Source organism: Semicossyphus pulcher, unplaced genomic scaffold, assembly GCF_022749685.1.
Source record: "Semicossyphus pulcher isolate SPU_LCO1_2020_fin unplaced genomic scaffold, fSemPul1.0.p SCAF_17, whole genome shotgun sequence".
Classification (NCBI taxonomy): Eukaryota; Metazoa; Chordata; class Actinopteri; order Labriformes; family Labridae; genus Semicossyphus; species Semicossyphus pulcher.
Genome location: NW_027211681.1, coordinates 11,578,811 through 11,599,547, shown reverse-complemented (window position 1 = coordinate 11,599,547; position 20,737 = coordinate 11,578,811). Strand labels below are relative to the sequence as shown.

The following is a 20,737-nucleotide window of genomic DNA, read 5'->3' as shown; positions in this document are numbered from 1 at the left end:
TGTGCCCATATATCATTACATTTTTGTTGCACACTATCAGACCTTACTAAATATAACCAAAGAACCATCTCGATCCTTTATGAACTCAGGGTCCTTTGTATTTATGCTGTTAAGAAATACATAAAACAATTAAATTGCATTAATTTGAAGAGTTGTGGAAAAACAATCATGTAAACTAAAAGAATAAACTCCAGCACACCAGCGGTTATAGACATATGTATTTATTGTAAACTTCTGGAAAGGCAGGGATGAGTGAATACATGAAACTGAACCTCATGGCAAACAGTGGCAAGTGGATTGAAACTGAAACATCCGGGGCCACATTATTGCATCTTCTGGGGTCAGGAAACCCGACAAAGAACCAAAACAACTATCTCCTAAGCACTCCAGTAAATAAACTTTACTCCACCCGGGGATAACTGGGAGATGGACAGCAATGTGGATAAGTCGGCGAGGTAATTATTTCGGTAAGTCTTTAAGCACTGAAACGTGGTCGGATATCCTGAAGCATGCAAGCACAGAAATGTAACGGATGGCTGTAAAGTGTCGATTTTCAACATGTTAGTACCATAGACTGTATAAAAAGATGGACGACATGACAGCTCCCTAAAAGTGAAGCTAAAACATTTAGAGTGCCCCCTGCTGACTGGCTGCAGTACAGGTCATAAAGCCCGCCTCCTCCATGTTAACAGGTGAGACATGAGTCAAACAATAAAATCAAGTTATTATCATGCTGATTTATGTCAAAGTGTCGTTTTTCTGACAAGTTTATTTCTAATTAGTTATTTGATGCTGTCAAAATGATGATTGACAGCTCTGTTGACAAATTCGGCTCCTGCAGCCAATCAGCTCCCGGTGAGCAGAGTGGAGGACGATCCGCGAGTAGAAACGTAACTAAAGCAATCACTACAGTCATTGAAGTTTCCATACCTGTGAACGTTAACCTCAGACCAACACAGAAGAGCAGTTCTGCTGTTAAACACGCCGGCGTGCGGGATCCTTGCTGTTTTTTTGGTAAGTCAAGTGTGTGTTTGGGTTAGCAGAAGTGGCTACGGCCGCTTCACTCGCCGATCTCTGGCTCCGTATGACGTCACCATCGCAAGATGGCAGAGCCTATCGCAGGGGCTATTTTGGCATCAAAAACGTACAATGGGAGCAGATGGAGACGCGTTGTCCATCTATATATACAGTCATTGGTTAGTACACAAACATACCGGCACACACGCAAGATCTGACACCGACATGGGAAGACATGGGAGAGAGCAGCAGACTCTTCCTCACAATCTCAGAAAAGTGTGCGTCTAAATATTTGACCTTGAAATGCAAACCACTTCCTGTCAGAGCGAGTGATCAATGCTGACGTTTGTGCGAGTTAACGGTCGGGCTGTTAAAGTAATACCTCTGTGTTCAGCGTGAATCCGGCATCACCCTTTTGGACAAAGACAAACAATTGTACAGTCTACTATATTATATACACTATTTACATATTGTTCAGTGTAATAAAAGCATCAATGCTATTGCATACCTCACACATCACAATCCCTATGACAACTAACAGCGAGTTGTTTATTTCAATCAGCAAGCAACCAAATATCAGCTATATACAGTCTGTAACACACTCCCGTCTGCAGCAGCTTACCCTTATTTTCAATATAAATATAGATATATTACGTTGCAAATACTTGCAAACAAATAGTTCAAACAAATAGTTGAAGCAAATTAGCAATTTGGTACAAAATTAAATATTTTTTCTTTTATCTCCAAGAGGAGAAATTTAGACAAGAATGAAAATGCCAAAAATGAAGTTAAGCTTTCACACAATTTTCCCCCTTGGACCCATTAAACCACAAACCATGACAGATTTGACACAAATTTCATTTACTAAATGCAAATGGAAAAGCTTAATGTTGTGACTGGTCAAAATAGCTCTATTATTATGTTCTACGTGTGAAGAGGGTGCCGGAGGATCACCGTGGTTTGAGCAGCACTCTGTACATGGCGAAGCCCAGCACTGCAAACACCGTCGCCCCCACGCTCGCTTTCAGCCAGAAGGTGGAGCTCCTCAAGTCTGCTTGGCTCACATGCCTGTTGAGGAGAGAGAAACGGGCCACAAGAGAGATTAATACAGAGACAGAGAGGAGGGAAGGGAAGGGAAGGACACTAAAAAGTAAGACGTAAGAAGCCTCTCAGCATCTGAGTATTTTGCATAACTTGGAGCGATCTTGTTCAAAATTTAAACCAAATTGATGCAATTAAACAACTCCTTTAAACAAGTAATATCTCTCAAGTTTTAAACAGAAATGAAAGGAAGTCTCAGTTGTGAGAGGGGTTTCTGAAAACGATAAATACATGAACATGAAGAAAATAAAGGACGTATGAATGGCACAACAGGGATGGAGAGCAAAGCCAGTCAAACAGAAGAGGGACGTGCAGCTTAAAGTTACGACATGAGACAACACGATCAGAAATAAAATGCGACTTCTGTGTTTGATGAGACGGCTGAGGCACAGCTACATGGACAAAGACAATGAATGAATGAATGACTGAAATCAAGATACAAAAGTTGCACAAAGAAATCAGACAGGATGGAAGAAGTCGGAAAGAAGACTTGTGGCAAGGAAAGTGTGTTGTAGAGCAGGGGTTCCCAACCTTTGTGACTGCACAGACCAGACAGTAGCAATAATATTTCTGACGGACCGGTTTGGGGGGTAACAACAATGTCTGGGTATTCTTCAACGCTCTGCTCTTTGACATGCATGTGCGTAAATCACAATCACACTAACGGAAATACAGACAGATTGTGAGGAGTAGTTTTTAATTCGGCAGGGGTCAGAGACAGATGATCCAGAGTGTGATCTATGAGCAGTTTACGATCATGCAGCGCAGTGATGACACCGATCCGTGTGTGTTTCTCAAGCTCTGCCCCTGACTCAATCGGGTCGCGATCTTTTCCGTATTTCCGTGAACAACATTCATAAAGCATAAAATACATCTCCACATGCTGCAAATGAGATGACACGGAGGTGATCCACGTGTAGTTTATCGGAGTTATCATGAGCGCGCGGAGGAGAGGAGAAGATATGACACAGATCGGTGTTTCTCATGCTCTGTATCTGTCTCGATAACGTAGTGATCCGTATTTCCGCGCACAGTTAAAGTATAAACTTTGTCTCCACATGCTGTTACATGTCCATGTGCTGTGTAGTTTATATATTTCACTGATAAACACAGAGCTGTAGAGGAGCATCAGGCTTCATGATCAAATAAAGATGCATAGCCAGGTCTGTGGTTTTCCAGCTGAATTGGGCAACTTTTGAAGTGTCTTTAGAGGCGCAAGGCCAATGCGACAAGCGACTCTGCTTATGTTTGGAATGTCACAGACACGTATTGGGTTTCCCGGCCCGGTACTCAGCGACCCAAGGCCCAGTACTGGTCGGCGACCCAGTGGTTGGGAACCCCTGTTATGAACAACAAGATTGACTAAGAAGAACAAAAAAAATCACTCTGAAATCATTCCTAAAACTTCTCTAAAATCTCTGCTGCACATGCATGCTGCCATGAAATATCTGCTGACGAAAGTCTCTTCTTTCTATCGTTCTATTCTGAGAATTTGATGGCTAAAAATTAAACAACTCATAAGTTTAAGTTCAGTAAAAAATGAGGAGAACTGAGGTGAACAAGCGTGGAGTGATGATGGCGACAGGTCTGAAAGGTGGAGGCGAAGAAAGGGTTGTAAAAGGGTTTTTAAAAAGACCTTCTGAGTACAACAGCGTAGAGTTTGGCCCTGACCGTCTGCAGCAGCTCAGAGTTGAGGAAGTTCTGACACAAGCAGAAGGTGCACCGGTTACAAGTGCACATGCAGCGCAGCCGGGCGTGGCTGAAAAGAGATACGAGGAAGACAAACACCAAACACACAGTTCACATATAAAACACACAAGAAAGAGAGTTAAAAGATGCCACCACCATCAGCTGAGAGACAGGAACCAGGCTGTGGGTTAAATACTGGCTGGTCTGCTGTGATGTGATGTAACGATGTAGCTGTGTGATGCGCGGAGAGGCACTGTGTGTTATGAAAGCCGACCGCAGGAGTGAGAGCCTCAGGGAGAGATCAATGGCACAGCTCAGCAGGGAAACCCTTTTAACCACAACGCACAACAGTGTGGTATCAGAGCGTCAGAGTGCATCTCATCCTGAGGGCAGTGAAGTGCATTAATGTAGAGAGAAGTACATCATGTCTGATACTGACACTTTCACAGAGTAGGAACATCCCCGCAGGGAGCGAGTTCACCCTCAGGCAGGGCCGAGAGTAATAGGAATTACACACGGACAGAGGAGGAACTAAGAACAGGATATGTCCACCTATTTTAAGACAACTCAATTTAAATTTTAACTACAATTTAGGATTGTTCCTGTGCAATGTTTAATCGGCCTAAGGGCACGTAAAAACACTGCTATAATATAATACAGACATTGTGTTGGCTTTTGAAGGAAAAAGCTAAAAGGTACAAGAGTTACACAATTGCATTTCCTCTTTTTTACACGACTGACAGCAAAAATGTAACTCTCTTTGTGGTGGGACAGTTTGTACTTACAATGATATCCTTACTCTGTAGTTGAATTGATTAATTGGAAGGTTTACCAAGGAAAGAATGACAATAGAAGCATGTGAGCTTTACACACTCACTTGTCAGTTTGTAAGATACACCTAGCTAAAACTGTTTTAGGTGAAACTGTTGATCCAAATCAATGTGGTAAAGATGAATTACAATACAGTTCAAGAGCACCAATGCCTTATAGTATAGTAAAATCAATACAACATTTTTAACAAAAACTCCACTTTGATCTGTCCATCCATCTATTTTTCCTCTGCTAATCCGAGGTCGCGTCACGGTGCCAGCAGATGTCCCTCTCCCTAGCAACATTTTCCAGCTCCTCCTGGGAGATCCCGAGGCGTTCCCAGGCCAGATGGGATATATAATCCTCTCCAGCGAGCTCTGGGTCTGCCCCGGGGTCTCTTCCCAGTTGGACGTGCTCGGAAAACCTCCACAGGGAGGCGCCCAGGAGGCATCCTAATCAGATGCCTGAACCACCTCAACTGGCTCAATCGATGCAAAGGAGTAACGGCTCTACTCAGGGCTTCCTACCCGATCTCTCGCAGCCGCCCTGTGGAGGAAACTCATTAGGCTGCTTGTGTGTGCGATCTCATTTTTTCGGTCACTACCCAAAGCTCATGACCAAAGGTGAGTTGGAACTCAACTTTAATGAAGGTAGGATTTACTGCACTTTTTTCTAAGTGCATTTTTTAGGTGTTGGCATGTAAAGTACTGAGTGTCCTGTAACAACCGGAACATTTCAAACCAGAAAGGTGTGCCTCCTGCGTGCAAGCAGATAAGGAATGTTGCACATTTTCAACTTTATGAGGTCATGGAATATTTATTAGACTTCAGTCAATAATTTCAGAGAAGTAAAACTACAGCTGTTGTTTGCTTTCATGCACAAACAGGCAATGACAAATACAAATGTCAGGAATCAATTCAAATGACTTATTAGTAAAAGGTTTTAAAAGCAGGTATCTCTGCAATGACTTGGGGCACATAATGTGCATAAAAAGGTAGATACGAGGTCTCTGTACTTACGGGTACATGGCCATGGTGGTGAGCTTGGTGTAGATGTCTCTGCTGGGTGCTGCTGTAGTGTTACAGGTGAAGGACTGGGGAGGGGGCATCTTGTGCCTCCTGCAGAAGTCCAGAGGAGTGCAGCCGTACATCTGTTTGACCTCCTGCAGGTCCGACTTCGCTGCTATCATCATACACGGAGTCTTGCTGTCCATGAAGTATTGCTGAGGAGGGAAAGAGAGAGCGATGGAGGATGAAGTTATGTTTTTCAAAGGTTGTTTTTTGGACAGTTTGACAGTTTTTACCTTGAAGACTTTGGCGCAGTATTCAAAGGAGTACGGGTTGCTGACATCGTAGACCAGGCAGACAATGTCACAGGCCAGATCAGCATCAGACAGGTAGTCGAAGTCAGGGAACACCTCATGAAGCTGAAAGGAGAGAAGACAATGTTCTCTGTCTCACTGCGACCAGCTGTGTTGGTTTAATACAGCCATTGTTTTCTGACTTTAATCGGTGGTGGAAAAACTACAGCCAGAGTTTGTCTAACTTTTTTCTCTCCACTTCTAAGAGCATCGCTGTAGCTCGGTCAGTAATCACAGTTGTTGACGCAGATCGCTTGGCCAAAAGAATTCAAATGTTTACAATGAAGAGACACACATGCTGCTGTTTTACTGATGCACCACGAGTCAAGGTGTTATCAAGATCATCCACACTGGGGCATCACAACAGCATCTGTGTCCAGTTATCTGTAGCCCCTTTCCCACTTTTTTCGCTCAGTGGGAACGGTTACAATCGGCATTCAGACTCGGGTCAAATAACTCTGCAGTAGACCCCGCCCCCTTTCCGGTGCAATGCTATGACGCGCATTGAAGTTCTGGGTGCTGTTCTGTAAATACAGAAGAACAACATGCAACGGCGAATTTGTTCTTCGTTTCGTGCAAGATGGAGCAACACTGGCAAGACAGCGAGGTGAGAGAGCTTCTTGTGATCTGAGGGGAAGAAGAAATAAGGCCACAGGTTTCCGGCGTGACGCTGCAGAAAAGAGATCGAAAGGAGTATACTCCACTGGCAATGGGGAAAGAGACAATCTGCATTTATTAGCGAGTCTTTCCGGGTTTGAAAAACCTGCGTCAACGCGCTAATTTTGATGGGAAAGGGGTTTATGAGTGCTGACAGAAACAGAGTCATGATGCTGCAGAGTGTTTCCCTGTAGATGGGAAAGAGAGCGGTCACTTGTTATGTGCTTGAGTAAACTAACAGTACGTTTATGGCTGGTAACATAAACGTATTTTAACTTTAGTGGTGTCTTTGCCAAACATAATTCTCTAAAAGTAGCCTGTTAGAAGAGTTAATAAAAGGGCGTTCAACATTCCTGCACACTGCTTCTCAGACACACAAAACTAGCCGTGCTTTGGTCCAGGATTGCTTCTGTGTTTGGAAGTAGGTAGTGATTCCTAATCCTATTGTCAAGTGGAAACGCTTCACAAAGGGAGTTAGGTGAACATGATAAGAAGCTTATATGAACAGCCAGGTAAGCAGAGCCAACCTGAGGCAGGGCTGGCCTCACAGCTGACAACGTCACACACAATCGTGGTAAATACAAATATAAAGTGTTTTTTGTTTTTTTTTAACAGCCTGCAAAAAAACGCTAGTAATTCATGTAATATTAGAGGAAAAGTTGATACTCACAAGAAGGTATTTCTCCTGGCCGTAAACATAGGTTGTGCTGATGGCGTAGTACGATCTGTGCTCCTCATTGATTGTTTTTTGGTGCTGAGGAGAGAGAGAAGGAACATAATGTAAACACAGATAGGGACTTGAAACTGGCAGGAATATGTTTGCCTATATTGATACTATCCCATATATGCAAGACAATAAGTGTTCTGTTATGATATTAAACAATCACTGTGACTCTGTCAAAAGACCTGAAATATCTCCTTTATGTTATGTACTGTAACATTTGCTTTTGCCGTGTCTGTGGGGTTACATCCAGGACATTGTAAAATATCTCTGTGGGTAAACTGTGCATCTAATTATTTTTGTTTACCATGAGGTTACTTCCCAGGAAGGCTTGGAGGAAGCCGCTCTTGCCGCTGCCAATGTCTCCAAAGACGTTACAGCGGAAGACGCTGCGCTGGGTCTGCTTCTTCTGCAGGTCAATCTTCTTAGCTCTGGTCACTGCAGGGGGGCGAAACACACGAGGTTCACTGTACACAACACATGCCCGCTGTCAGTAAACAACAATGTTGTTGCGTCACCGTTGTAATGAGACTGTTGATTCACTGATGTAATTACTGATTGCACGACTGAAGAAAAGCTTAAGATGTGGAATAATCATCATGGCTGAACATACATGACAACAACATCTCATCGAGTATGAAAGCATTCTTTTCACCTTGTGAGGATAACCACTATATTTAGAGCTCATGCTTTATCTTTATATGAATATGTAAAAGACGATGTGATGGCGTAAATCACCTGTGATTCCTGCTGCTTGGGACTCCTGCTCAGCAATTATTGAGTAACCGAGGTAACCCATATACTCCAGACATCGTTGGACATCCAGATACGTTGTTAACCTGATAAAATGAAATAAATGGGAGATTCAGGCCGTGATTATGTTAAAAAAATGTAAACAAAGGCAGAGTGCATTTAATCGCTTCACCTGGCACCTACCCCCCCGCCAGCAGCTTCAGGCATTAAAAATAACTATAAAGAAATAATCACTCTTGTCGCTGATGGTCTGGTTTGCTTTTGTCGCTCATATAGAGTCATCAGAATTAATTTCAGTCTGTTTCATAACCAGCGAATAACTCCTCACAGAAGCTTTAAATTCATTTAATGGAGACATCTGGGTATTTTCTTTTTGACAGTAATACCAGTTCCCACACGGTTCCTGTGTTTTGGGATGCCTCAGACTGAGGAATATGCTAATTGTTTCCTACTAAACCCGTTCTATTTAACACAATAGATCAAATGCGTCAGTGTTTTGTCTTTACACAGTGAAGCCGCACAAACTTTGCCCTGATAAAATATGTACTTAAAAAAGCTTAGAATGATATTTATACAAGGACTATGTATTTGAAGTGTAAAAATGTCTAATGTGTAAGAATCGGGGATTGATTGACAGAGAGTTTTTCATCAGGAATTGTATATAATATTCATTATATATGCAGTATATTATAGTGAATAATTAACCGAAAATTAGGTTTATTTCCGTAAACTTATGATGAGATACTCATGTCTACAATGGGGAGGGGCCGTCATCTACTGAAGTCCTCCATGTTGCACAGCCATGTTTCCACAGCAGCCAAGAATGGACAAACCAAACCCCAACAATGAGGCAGTGCTTTTGTGTCTTTGCTAGTTTCCCTGCGACTGTAGGTTATTCTACAAACTTAAAGGGGGGGTAATGAATGCCACAAAATTTTGCACACTGATCTCTTACATAAACAAACACTCTGACACAAAATAAACAGCCAACTCTCTGCGTGAAACATCTTTAAAAGTTTGGACTACATTACAAGGAAACTAGTTTGGCAAACTTTACATGAAGGTGAGTTTCCATTGAACACAGCGTTGATTAAAGAGCATCATGCATCAATTCAGAAAAAAAGTTTCCTGGCCTTAAAGGTGTCGTGAGTTTTCATTTGTCGAGAAAATGTGGCACCATGTCAGACAGTATTTTTGTTTAACACCAGCAGAGGGTGCAAACGTCAGAAATGTTACATACAGTGGCTTAAATTCACCTAAAAATAATAACTTACGTCCACTGGGAGAGATATCCCTGGTAGGTGATCCAGCCCTGCTCATTAGTGCAAACTGTGTTATTGACATCTGGACCCCAGGGCATGTAGGGAAACACATCAAACAGGTCTTTCAGCTCCTCTGGTGACAAGGCACAGTCACGGTCCTGATATACACAATGGATGGTTACTGTTCAGGATGCTGGACCCAAATATGGAAACATTTGCTCAAGGCAGAAAATATTTCAGATGGGATTTAAAAGATAAAAAAGGAATGTGCTCATCTTATTTCAGGAACAGTTTGTAAACATGTAAACACGATGGACTGAAGCGTACACTCACAGTCGGACACTAATCACTCTAACAGAAAACAGATCTTGGCACTCGATGTCACTTTGGCTCGGTGACTTTCATTCTAACCTCGTGGCTTATTCTCCTGGCAATCCCTCGTCACTGACGAGAAGTTAAATCAGGTCTCAGCGGGCGGTCAGCGCTCACTGTGGCAGTGTATTTTGGTTTTGTGATGGGCCGTGCACTGATTAGCTTTTTGTAAGTGCCTCTGCAGGTCAGAGGCTGAAGTAAAAACAGAAGCAGGTGCTCAGGATTATACCTTGTCATGTTTGTCAAAGACGCTCTGCAGGAAGAGGTAGGCGTTGTGGTTGAGCTCCGTGGTGCAGTCTGGAGGAATTTTCAACCTAGAGAGAGACATTGCAAAGTAAATATTACTGTCGAGGTCCCTGGGCTGAACATAAGGGAGCAAACAAAGGAGGTGCAAACACAGAAACAGGTTTTAGTAAGGAGGAGCTGCATGCACTCAGGAGGGAGCTGGTGCTGTAGACTCACGGAGGGAAGAGGTAGTCCTGATTTAACTCCAGGTCGTCATCGTATCCAAACCTCCTCAGCACGGTCCACGTTGTTTCGTGGCGGCCTCGTTGGATGAACAGGGTGTGCAGGAACAGGAAGCCTGGAGAGGAAGGTCACAGACATATCAAACAGAGCAGTCAGGAATAATGATGATGTTGAGGAGGCCAGTGCGTCACCTTTCAGAGTGAGTCCGTTGTCACACACTCCGTCACTCAGGTTCTTCCTCACCACATTTTTTACATCCTCCAACGCCTGAGGCTCCAGCGGGGTGTTGAAGCACGTCCGCTGTGAGCAGTCAGACAGAAACATCATTGTTATGTAGCTAAAACTAGCATGATTGGGCTCTGTGCTACTTTTTGTTAAACTCTACGGCTACATGAGTCATCGGGGGACTGACCTGGAAGAAGTTGAGCTCGTGATCGTTAAGAATCCCGTCGTTGTCAAGGTCGGAAACTTTGAAGATTCGAGTCAGAGCTTTTATACAAAGCAGCTTCATCTGAGAGTCAAAGACAGAGAGCAAAAGTTACTCCAACAACTAAACTCAACCACGCAAAAAAAGATGTTTGGTGTAAAACAGTGGTGCAGGATTCACATGGTTTATTACTGCTCTTACATTTTTCTTCTCGGGACAGTAGAGCGGCCCTGTGGGGTGCAGAACAGCTTTTTGGGCGTAGTAGAACAGCTCTGAGATGTTCTTCAGGTTCTTTGCCGAACACTGAAAAGCAACAGGAAAAGGAAAGAGGGACATTGGTAAGACAAACACGCACTTAAGCTTCTGTATTTAACCTTCCACCATACAGAAACCTTTACACCCTTACACCACTGCCTGACACGTGATGCAAAGCAGGCCCAGCCATGTTTACCAACCCGTCTGCATTTGAATGCCTGTGTTTGGGTGCGTATACGTCTGTATATATACCGTACGTGTGTGCGAGTGAGCGGGAGCTAAGTCATGGCCAGACAGGGTATTAACACACAGGATCTGTCTGCGCGACGAGCCCAGTCTAATTAACCAGTCTGAAAAATCACAGGTACAGACCTGTAAGGAGATATAGATTATCTATAAGCTGCAGACTTCAAAGGTCACAAGTTCAAACTTGAAATGTGGTTTGACATACTGTACTGCAGAAACACGCGTTCACTGTAGTTGATAGGGGGGATCATAAACACGGAGAGCAAATGTTGTAAAGGGATTTAACTAACAATTATTTCTATATGCATTAATCCACTGATTACTATCATGATTCATACAATTTCCAGAGATCAAAGCTCAGAGAGGCATCTTTAAATCCTTTTGTCCAACCAACAGACCAAAACCCAAAGACGATGCATTCATACGTTTTACAATAATGTAGGAAAAAAAGCAGTAATTCATCACATTTAAGAACCTGGAACCAACAAATACTAAAAATGTTGCTTTAAAAAAGGCTGAAACCCAAAATGGATTATCAAAAATGTCACAAATAATATCTACTTATTGTATTAAAGGAGCAGTTCTCCCCTGGAAAAAGCCACTGTCAGTCAAAGCTGGTGTTCTCTGTAATCGATAGAAGCAATAATATTTAAAATTGGCGCCATAGCTGTGGAGAAAGTTGCACAAACAGCTCATGGTTTTGCCTAGTCTACATTTCTACAACATCCAGTTAGCATTGCGCCCCTCCCTCTGAAAGGAGCAACCGTTTTCAAGTGAAGGACATTGATCACTGCAGGCGATGGCTCAGAGCGGAACAGAATCCGAAATACGACGAGAATATACCGGTGGATCGTCTATAAAAACGTGATGACTTTGAACCAGACTCAGTTATAAATGTTGAATGTCTGGGAGGCAAAACCGGAGAGCAGGAAGCGTTTCAAGGCACCGCATGGAACAAATGATTACATTTTACTGTATGTGGGGTTTTTTCAGCTAAACACTGCAGACATCCGAGGCGGGCGTCCCAGATTGAGGAAGTGTAGTTTAGCGAGCTCCCTGGCCCTCCGCCAGATGACGCGTTTTGCGTCGTCTGGTGGAGGTTTTCCAGGCCCATTGGAGAAGCGGATAGCGTCCTCCAAAGGCACAGAGAGAAATTGCATTTTTTTCCTACCATAATGGCATTAGCTCCTCATAACAGCATGATAGGACTGAGGTTGAAAATTGGCCAACTGGCCCTTTAAAGACGTCACTGAAATATTCCTAATTCTTGCTGTGTCAACTGTCGACAATCTGTTTGCATTGTCATCTTGTGATAAGCATTTAACTCTATTGATATTTTAATGTTTTTACTTCTTCAATGAAGTGATAAAATCTCCCGTACAAGCACTGTGGATTTACTAGATGTTAACTTGAAAACGTTGTTGTTTCTCTTCGCTAAGTTTCCAGTTCTTGTGGAGCTGCTCTCATGTTTCCTCCCTCTTCATGTGTCTGTTTAATTAACGGAGGATAGAAGCAGATATTGATTTCCATTGTGTTTATTTCCCCTTTGAGTCCGTGCAACATATCTGTGTTTGTCTGCTGTCTGAATCAATACCACTGCAGCTGCATTACTTGAATGTGGAAGTAACTTACTGAGCAAATAAACACTTGATAACGTTTGTTCCACTTACAAAGGATGACTTTAGTGTATTTACCTCCACACAAGTCTCTATCTCACTGTACTGGTTCATGATGGGGAGTATGGTCTCCATGCTGCTGTGCTCCACCAGGTCTGACTTGTTCCCGACCAGGATCAGAGGCACCCTGGACACAGACACACACACAACATTGTATCAACCCTAAAAAACCCTAACTATATAACAGATTTAACTTGCAATGACTGATTTCACAATAAGGCCGAAACTGCTGCTTCCTGCTTACAGAGAAGCTTTTATGACACGTTTTCCACCCTGTGACTACAGCTCATCTCTTCCAACACGAGTAGTAAAATTCCATGGATGTTCTCTTGCAGATTTTCCACTGAGTTGAGCATGCATTTAGGTGCTGACATGCTCATAGACAAATAGAGAATCGGGCTCGCTCTTGACCCCATATTTCACTGCTCAAAATAAGCTGACGAAGAAAACCTCTCGACTATTTTAGCGCAAGTTCATACCTGCTGTCCTTGTCTGTGTTCTCAATGATAAGCGGGATCCAGTGGCTGGTCACCTACGGGAAAACAAAGGTAGTAAAGTTGAAAACTGTTTCAGAAAACAATTTGTGACTGTCACACTGCCACATTTAAAGTCTAACAAAGTGATACTGTTTAACTGCTACACAAACAAAATATGGAAATGCTATAATCAGAGGTATCTCACCTTCTCTATGGACTTCTTGCTGTTGACAGAGTACACAATGCAAATCACATTTGCCTATGAGAGAGAGCAGAGGCAGTCCATTAGGCCTTTACCTGAACTCAGCACTTCCCTCCATGTTAACAGAAAAGCTTAATGCACAGACTGACCTTGGAGATCTCCTGAAACAGCTGCTCATCTGTCTGCTCGGCGTCTGCACGAGAAAGAGAAGAGTGTAAATACCAGGAAGTCCTTCTCAATTTGAAGACAAGACGTTGTATGTTCTTGATGTAACCAAGGTTACCAAGATTTAAAACAATTTTCAAGGATTGAAACGCCCATGGGCTTAAAGTACCTGAATAGTCCACAATGTGTGTGGGAACTCTCTCTGGTGTGACGTCAGCAGGTATGGTGATTTCCTCAGCTCGGTAGGGAACCTACATTCAAAACAATATGGCACGATTACAGATATGTTTTAAGTGGTTACAGGGCTTTAATGACGTGGTTGAATCTATGGTGTTAGACTTCTAAAAGGCTGTTGTGGAGATGCATCATCAATGTTTACAGAATGTGACGTAATAAAAATGGATCCATACCACTTCTGGGAACTCCTCGCTGACCAGGGACATGATGAGAGACGTCTTGCCCACTTTGGCTGTCGAGGGAGGGAGAGTTCAGTACAAGATGAGACGGTTATTACAGTTTGTGTTAATATTTAATTCATGGGAGTGTGACTTGTTAATTTAACATCATTGGGACTGAGCTTAGCATGCTATTCAGGCCAGGTGACTGCCACAGAGACTTCACATTACGGACGTCAAAGGGCATTTTGAATTTGTGTGCATGATCTATAAATTGCTGCTTTCATCCTAGCTCTATTTTAAAATCACTGACTTGCTATAAATAGGCCAGAAACCTTCAATTTACTATATTCCTAACTGTTCCCTTAATAATCTGAAATCATTTGAGCTTCCTGTGGTGAAAAACTCCACATTGTTACATGTGTAAAATCTGGAAAATAAAATCCTCTAGTTGTTCGGGAATTTGCCTCCTGAATTCCTGGATTTTCAACTAATTCAATGACCTTTGACCTTGCTGTTGTAAAGAACAGCTGTATTGACCCTAATGTTTTGTTAAGAAAACATAGAAAAATGAGCATGCAATATCTTATTTTTTTGTTCTAATAGTTTGACACCTAAAGATCACAACACATTGAGCAACATTTTTGTAATCTGTGTGCAAACTCCAAATGAAATGAATGAGGTTACTAAGGTCATTATAATGGAGACATACCAGAAGTATAACAGATAAAGGCTATTCCTATATATTACATTCATTTCCTTCTTTTTTTGGGAGTATCTTAAACAAGCTATGCAGCATAACAATGAGCCACAGACAGACATTTAAAACAGAATAAGTCAAATCACGGAATAACTTCAGAAGTTAAACCAAAAGCAGTGAAATAGACCCCGGTCTGGCTGCCAGCAGCATCACATGCCCAGCTGGCAGCATCAGACAGTGAACACTAAAGGCTGCTGACTAACAGTCAGTCAATGACAGCTATACTTACGCTCTCCCACCAATAATATCCTCACGTCCTTGCGCATCTTCTCCAGCATCGACGGTCTCGATAGACAGTTTTGTGTGACACATTTATGCTCCTGTCTGGATGAAGGGTACAGCCAGCCAGCTCTCCTCGGCCTGGCTCGCGTGCTAACAGCTACGTTCGCATTTCAGCTCCAGTTTACGCTGGTTCAGAACAGACTGCATCGTTAGGGAGATACAGCCACCGTAAACTAGATATCCGGAATACCAACGAGGTATGTTTACCGTACTCCGTCTCCCTGGCTCAGTCAGTCAGTCAGTCAGTCAGCGCTTGTGGTGATGTATCAGCCAGCTAATCTACACATAAACTTGAATGTTAACAGCATTAGCGAGCGCTAGCAAGCGTGTCTCCGCCACGCCCCTTGGATTCAGCTGACTGCAAGCGAGCAAAGATCGTATATTACAAGAAGATCACGTGCGACATTCCCCCGATCCACGATTGAGAATGTTTGTAGTCTTTTCAGTAAGTAATACAATAACACATTATGAGTTTAGCATGGTTTTATACATTGATTACTTACAACGAAGGCTGACACTTTTTTTTAAATTGATCTCGTGGGTTGATAAGCTTGATGATATTTCTGGTAATGGGAGAGTGGCGAGGTGTGAGGCTTTTTTTCAAGCTCCACAGAGCATGAAATCTATGGAGTCAATGGAGTGCAATAAAAAAGAAAAAATATGCTTAAGACTAAGAAAATAAATTGGAAATTTAAAGACAACTAAAAAAGAATGAACGTGGAAAATTAAAAATGTTGCAATAAAGACAACAATTAAAACATTTATAAATAAATGTGTAAATTTACTGTGTTTTTGTTACCGAAACAGGAAGCAGAAATCAATTGTGTATTACATTTGTTAAAATTATATTGAGCTTTCAGTGTTACAGAGCCTTACAGACAGCTAAAATGAAAGTATGTGACAAAGATGAACGCCATCTTTTCAAAATGTGCAAACTGAGTTAAACAGAAAATATTAAATACAAAATAACTACCAAAAGTGTTTATGTTTACGTTAAAAATAGTCCCTTTTGTCTTGTGGATAGAAAGAAGTGTCATTGTTGTAACAACAATGCAATCAATTCAAGAGACACTGTGTCTGGGCATAGATCTTATAAAGCAGCAAAGTCTCAGCTGAGTTACTTCTTCTGTCCCATTATTATCACAGACACTGTTGTTCCAGCCAAGTGTTTGCATCGATCATTTTTCAGCAGTGGCAAACAGTCCCGTCAGCAAGTGTTTTTACTTATCTACACTTAGGCATCAGCCTGTAATGTCCCAAAAGTATAGTCATTGCATCCCGAACTCCTGCACACCAGCAGGTAGAACTACTCCAATCATTTCCCTCTACTCAGGTTGGCTTCATCTGTAATAACAAGACACAGAGTTAGCAGTGAGTATACACATCTGGATTTTTTTTTAATATATATTAAAGTGCTTGTAAACAGTGTCTTACTAGCGTAGTCCTCTGGGGTCATGGGCTGAGAGATGATCTTTGTAAAGGCCTCCAGCCACTCCCTCTGCTCCTGCTGCTGCTCGCACATAAACACAAACTGCCTCCCTGGAGTCTGCAGTGTGATGCCACAGTGCCAGCGGCCTCCCCTCGAGCTGCGCCCGCAGCTCTCTGACACCGAGTAACTGTGGCTCTCTGTGCCGATGAAGACAGCACCCAGCTCGGTGGCATCCTGACAGTGACAATAAACAACACAGAGACGCACTTAAAGATATATGAAGTATGAGCTTTTGCTTAATATACAAGTAATTTATAAGTATGTGTAAATTACCAGTGGAGTTTTAAAATAAAGAAGCTTTCTGTTTATTGAGCACAGCGTGAACCATCTCTTCTTGAACGGCTCCCGCTGCTGAAAACACAAACACACAGTTAGAGAGAGAAAAAAGACAGAAAACAATGAATACAATGAATTAATCCAATCGGAATGGGGCAAATAAATCCAATACATTTTTATAAATTAATATATCACAGACCGTTGGGCCGGTTTTCTCCATGAAGCCCTCCTTCAAGCAGTTTCTTGTTAGCTGTGGTATTAACTGTGTAAAATAATGCAGATAAAACTGTTAACTAAGCAAAATGAAAGACATTTTTACAATCTCTCTAAGCTGAATCTTTTGAAAATTGGTCTCACATCAATAGCTCTGAGAGTAGGGTGTTTCCTCTGCAGGTACGCCAAGCGTGTTGCCCGGATGGCATTGAACAAGGACACGATCTCCTGTAAGGCATCAGATATAGGGTTACATAAGCTGCATCCATTAAACTTTACCATCAGGACAGTTTTATCCATTTTTTAAAATAAAAAAACCCAAAAACAAAGGTTTATACATTTTTATATATGGCCTGTTATAAGGGAAAATACTACATATAACACTTGAGCTCACCTGTCCCTTCTCGTGATACACAAACAGATTCCTTGTTCGCTCTACGTGCAGGTAGGAGATCTGCAGGCCGTGAGCGTGACCGATCTTCTCGGTCTGGAAAACTGCATTCAGGTCCTTCATGGAGATGACAGCTTTGGGAACCTTGGACTTGGTTTCAATGAGAGAAATGAGGAAGAAAGATAAGAAACAAATCTATTCAGCTCAAAAAACATTGCAGAATAAATGTTGATATTGCAAAAGAGCTACTCACATCCTCTTTAATGAAGTACTTTAGGGTGTAGTCTTTCTGGGACAGAAGGAAGATCCTCTTCAGAAACTGCTTGTTGTCTTTGCCCTTCTTCCAAAGTGTTGCCTCGAACAAGTCTGGGTTAGAAAGGAGACATAAAAAGGGACTTAGATGCATCTTATACATACAAATATACAAGTAGATTATTTTGCTGATGGTAAGAATATTATTCATGTTCTTGTAATGATAGGAGGATTACCTGCGCTATACCCCTGCTGATAGTAGGTGTTTTCTCCGGTGAATTCTCTTCTATCATACTTAGCACGGATCCACTGATCCTTAAGAACACTGGAAAAATAAAAAACACCTTTTATTAGGTTAATTCTATTAACATGTAGAATTTCCATTGATGAATTAGTCTAATTGTACAGTCTGTACTTGCAGCTCCACCACTGAACCCATTAGTGTCTGTTCCTCTTTCTGTTCCCTCTCCACTCCTATTCACTAAATACACCATTCGTTGTCGCTTCTTACTTTCAGTGCATTAATGATATGAATGGGTGCTAAATGTGCTGACAGCCACTCACACGCAGTCTTTTTGTTGTGGCCGGTAGAAAAAGACAGGAATACACTTCTCATAGATGGCTTTGGCTGCAGAGTTTCCGCTCTCTCGCATGAACTGTGAGCACAAGATGTGAGATAAACAGTCAGAGCAGGACAATTAATATTCAATACGTTAACTATATTTGTACTGATTTGATTGAGTGATATATATTTTTTCCTCAAACATGTTAATTGAATAAAATAGATTATTAATTCGTATTTATTCCCACCCCTCATCTACTTTTAACAACTACCCAAGCTTTATCGACAATTTCAGTTGTTTTAAGACAGCAAAGCATACAGTGGCCTGCTGTATATTCCATGTCTATAAAGTGTAAATTATATTGAAAATAAATAACATTTTATTAGGTAGCCCTGTTACCTGCACTAATGAGTCTTCCCAGAAATCCAGACGGATGGATTTCACTCGGCTGACAGCGGGCAAATTACGGTGCAACCCCGAACAGTTCAGACACAGAAACACACCGAGAGTGTAGGAGGCCCAGTCAGGCTCTGTGAGCAGAAACAACACAAGACAATACAAGTGACGATAAGAGTTGTTCTTATATTCTAATGTGCCCCACAAATCTGAGAGTAGATCCAACTGTTAATTTAATCTACTAGGCTTAGGTTGTGTTTTGTCTGCTGTCTCTTACACGCTCCGTTAACCAGAGCTGTTTCTTGCTATATGCGGACGATGCGGATGTGTAGTTCCCCCGCAGCCACTAAGGAGCCCACAAGCTGCAAGTGCAGCCACAGTATATTTGGGGAGAATTAAATTACCTGTCTTTATTTGTAGCCAGCCAAGCTCCCTCGTGTGTTTAATGACGCATATGCTTAACATTAATTGTAGGATATAAACAAAGCTGAGCTGCAAAGATAGCGAAGCTGTGGCTTGTGTTGTAGGGTAATAAAGACAAAATCATCATGAGGCTGTGACGCAGGTATGATGGGAAGGAAAGCTGCACGTCAGGTCAGTGAGGAGAATAACGATAGTGTTAGCAACGATATGTGTGCTTTATGAAGGGCTAAGCTAAAATTGTCATGTGAATGGACTGTGCTGTGGGACTGATTGACTCAAGTGACACCTGTTGTGTTGAATTATAGCAGGCTGCAGAGCATTTTGTTGCAGAAGCTCAGTAACAGTACACTTTGTGTTGACAGGCAAATGTCTGCGACACTGTCATCCCGTGGGTGTCGCCTCTCAGTCATAGACTTCTAAGCCGTTAAATATTTCCCTCAGTAACATTACTTTAGAATTATTTTGATGTATTACTTTTAGTATCTTGTCATTTTAAAGGCCTACAATGTGAAGTGCGTTTTATAAATAAAACTTCGGCTCATCTTAAAGGGTTTGGAATCCCCCCATCGTAGTTTGATAAAATACTGGGCCCCAAACAGCATCTTGCATAGAGCCCCCAAAAAGCCCTGCTGTTAACTGCCCTTGGCAGTGCTTGTACCAGGCTAGTTGGAGTTTAAGAGGAACAGTAAGGTTACACCACAGAACACACAGCAGCCACCACTTCCCCTTATGAAAGTGTATTATAAAACGTGACATGGATAAAAAATGTTACTTTAGAGATAAATCTGTTAACAGACAAACAGCATCATGTGGCCTGATGGTGTAAAATACTATTTCCATTCTTTAAGCTGTAATGAAGAAACATGATCATTCACAGAAATCAGCTACAGAAGTTTTAAAAAGAAAAATTCTTTGAAAGTAGTAGAACAATGTTGATATCACATCATAATGAATCTATAGTGGTTATGAATCTTTGTCAGTGTACTCACCAGGAGCTCCACAGTCAGCACACACGTTGTTACCTGGCTGTCGCACCAATTCGAGCAGGATCTTGTTGTTTCTCTCCAGAGTGGCCATAGGTGAAGGTAGTTTGGTCCTGTCAGACTGACAGCAGAGTCCCAACAAAAGAGCTACAAGGTATTAACTCCATACTGATTCCACACGTTCAGTGGCACAGTTATTCTGCTCTGTAGCAGTTTAAAAAAAAACACAAGTTCATCTCAATGGCCGGTGGCCCAGCATTTCCTCTTAGCAGCACAGCATCATGAAGTTTATTGTTCTGCTTACAAATGCAGAGGTCCAGAAATAACAGAGAAAGGAAGTGAAACCGACGTCAGCATTAAACAGGGTGATTGACTTCCAGTCAGACGCAGGCTGACAGACTTGTATGCGAGTAGAAAACACTGAGTGTGACTAGTGTGGGCAAGGTGTTATCGATGTTCGCGATAAGAAGTGTCACCTGTGATTGTTTTACTACAATATTTGATATCATATTGTATGATTATTGCAAAGTAGGTGGGGCTCATGTTTAGCTATTTTGTAGCCTACAGGACTGCAAATAATAATTATTTTCATTGTGGATTATTCTTTATAGTCAGATTACATTCTCCATTCATGATTGATGATTTGATTTGTAAACA

General features: G+C 41.9%; 2 protein-coding genes across 4 annotated transcripts; both read right to left on the bottom strand.

Annotated features, from left to right (window-relative positions):
- Positions 1–224: 224 nt before the first annotated feature.
- Positions 225–15,373, bottom strand: rhot1b (ras homolog family member T1). 2 transcript variants are annotated; one of them, XM_069665787.1, is made up of 20 exons: positions 15,042–15,373; positions 14,068–14,126; positions 13,827–13,908; positions 13,642–13,685; positions 13,496–13,549; positions 13,294–13,346; positions 12,833–12,941; positions 10,839–10,940; positions 10,623–10,721; positions 10,402–10,510; positions 10,205–10,325; positions 9,972–10,056; positions 9,383–9,528; positions 8,094–8,194; positions 7,663–7,793; positions 7,305–7,388; positions 5,921–6,043; positions 5,637–5,839; positions 3,755–3,877; positions 225–2,085 (listed from the first exon to the last, which is right to left on the bottom strand). In XM_069665787.1, the coding sequence occupies exons 1-20, from the start codon at positions 15,088–15,090 to the stop codon at positions 1,968–1,970; spliced, it is 1,995 nt and encodes a 664-aa protein (XP_069521888.1). In that variant the 5' UTR covers positions 15,091–15,373; the 3' UTR covers positions 225–1,967. The 2 variants fall into 2 exon arrangements, with proteins under 2 accessions (XP_069521888.1, XP_069521889.1); XM_069665788.1 differs by lacking the exon at positions 3,755–3,877.
- Positions 15,374–15,883: 510 nt separating this feature from the next.
- On the bottom strand, positions 15,884–20,252 carry LOC138594754 (arf-GAP with dual PH domain-containing protein 2-like). 2 transcript variants are annotated; one of them, XM_069665967.1, is made up of 11 exons: positions 20,087–20,252; positions 18,678–18,808; positions 18,280–18,371; positions 17,952–18,040; positions 17,717–17,829; positions 17,467–17,613; positions 17,217–17,300; positions 17,059–17,121; positions 16,857–16,934; positions 16,529–16,757; positions 15,884–16,438 (listed from the first exon to the last, which is right to left on the bottom strand). In XM_069665967.1, exons 1-11 carry the CDS (start codon positions 20,172–20,174, stop codon positions 16,410–16,412), a joined length of 1,143 nt encoding a protein of 380 aa, XP_069522068.1. In that variant the 5' UTR covers positions 20,175–20,252; the 3' UTR covers positions 15,884–16,409. The 2 variants fall into 2 exon arrangements, with proteins under 2 accessions (XP_069522068.1, XP_069522069.1); XM_069665968.1 differs by having other exon boundaries at positions 16,857–16,931.
- Positions 20,253–20,737: the final 485 nt, after the last annotated feature.

Excerpts from the sequence above, each read along its gene's own strand:
- rhot1b (XM_069665787.1), bottom strand. The coding sequence starts at position 15,090 with ATGCTGGAGAAGATGCGCAAGGACGTGAGGATATTATTGGTGGGAGAG. Across the intron at positions 8,195-9,382 it reads GGATATCTCTCCCAGTGGAC|GTTAACAACGTATCTGGATG; the intron begins GTAAGTTATTAT and ends TCATTTTATCAG. Across the intron at positions 3,878-5,636 it reads ACCACCATGGCCATGTACCC|CCACGCCCGGCTGCGCTGCA; the intron begins GTAAGTACAGAG and ends ATCTCTTTTCAG.
- LOC138594754 (XM_069665967.1), bottom strand. The coding sequence starts at position 20,174 with ATGGCCACTCTGGAGAGAAACAACAAGATCCTGCTCGAATTGGTGCGA. Across the intron at positions 18,041-18,279 it reads CCACAACAAAAAGACTGCGT|TGTTCTTAAGGATCAGTGGA; the intron begins GTGAGTGGCTGT and ends TTATTTTTCCAG. Across the intron at positions 16,439-16,528 it reads GACCCCAGAGGACTACGCTA|ATGAAGCCAACCTGAGTAGA; the intron begins GTAAGACACTGT and ends TTGTTATTACAG.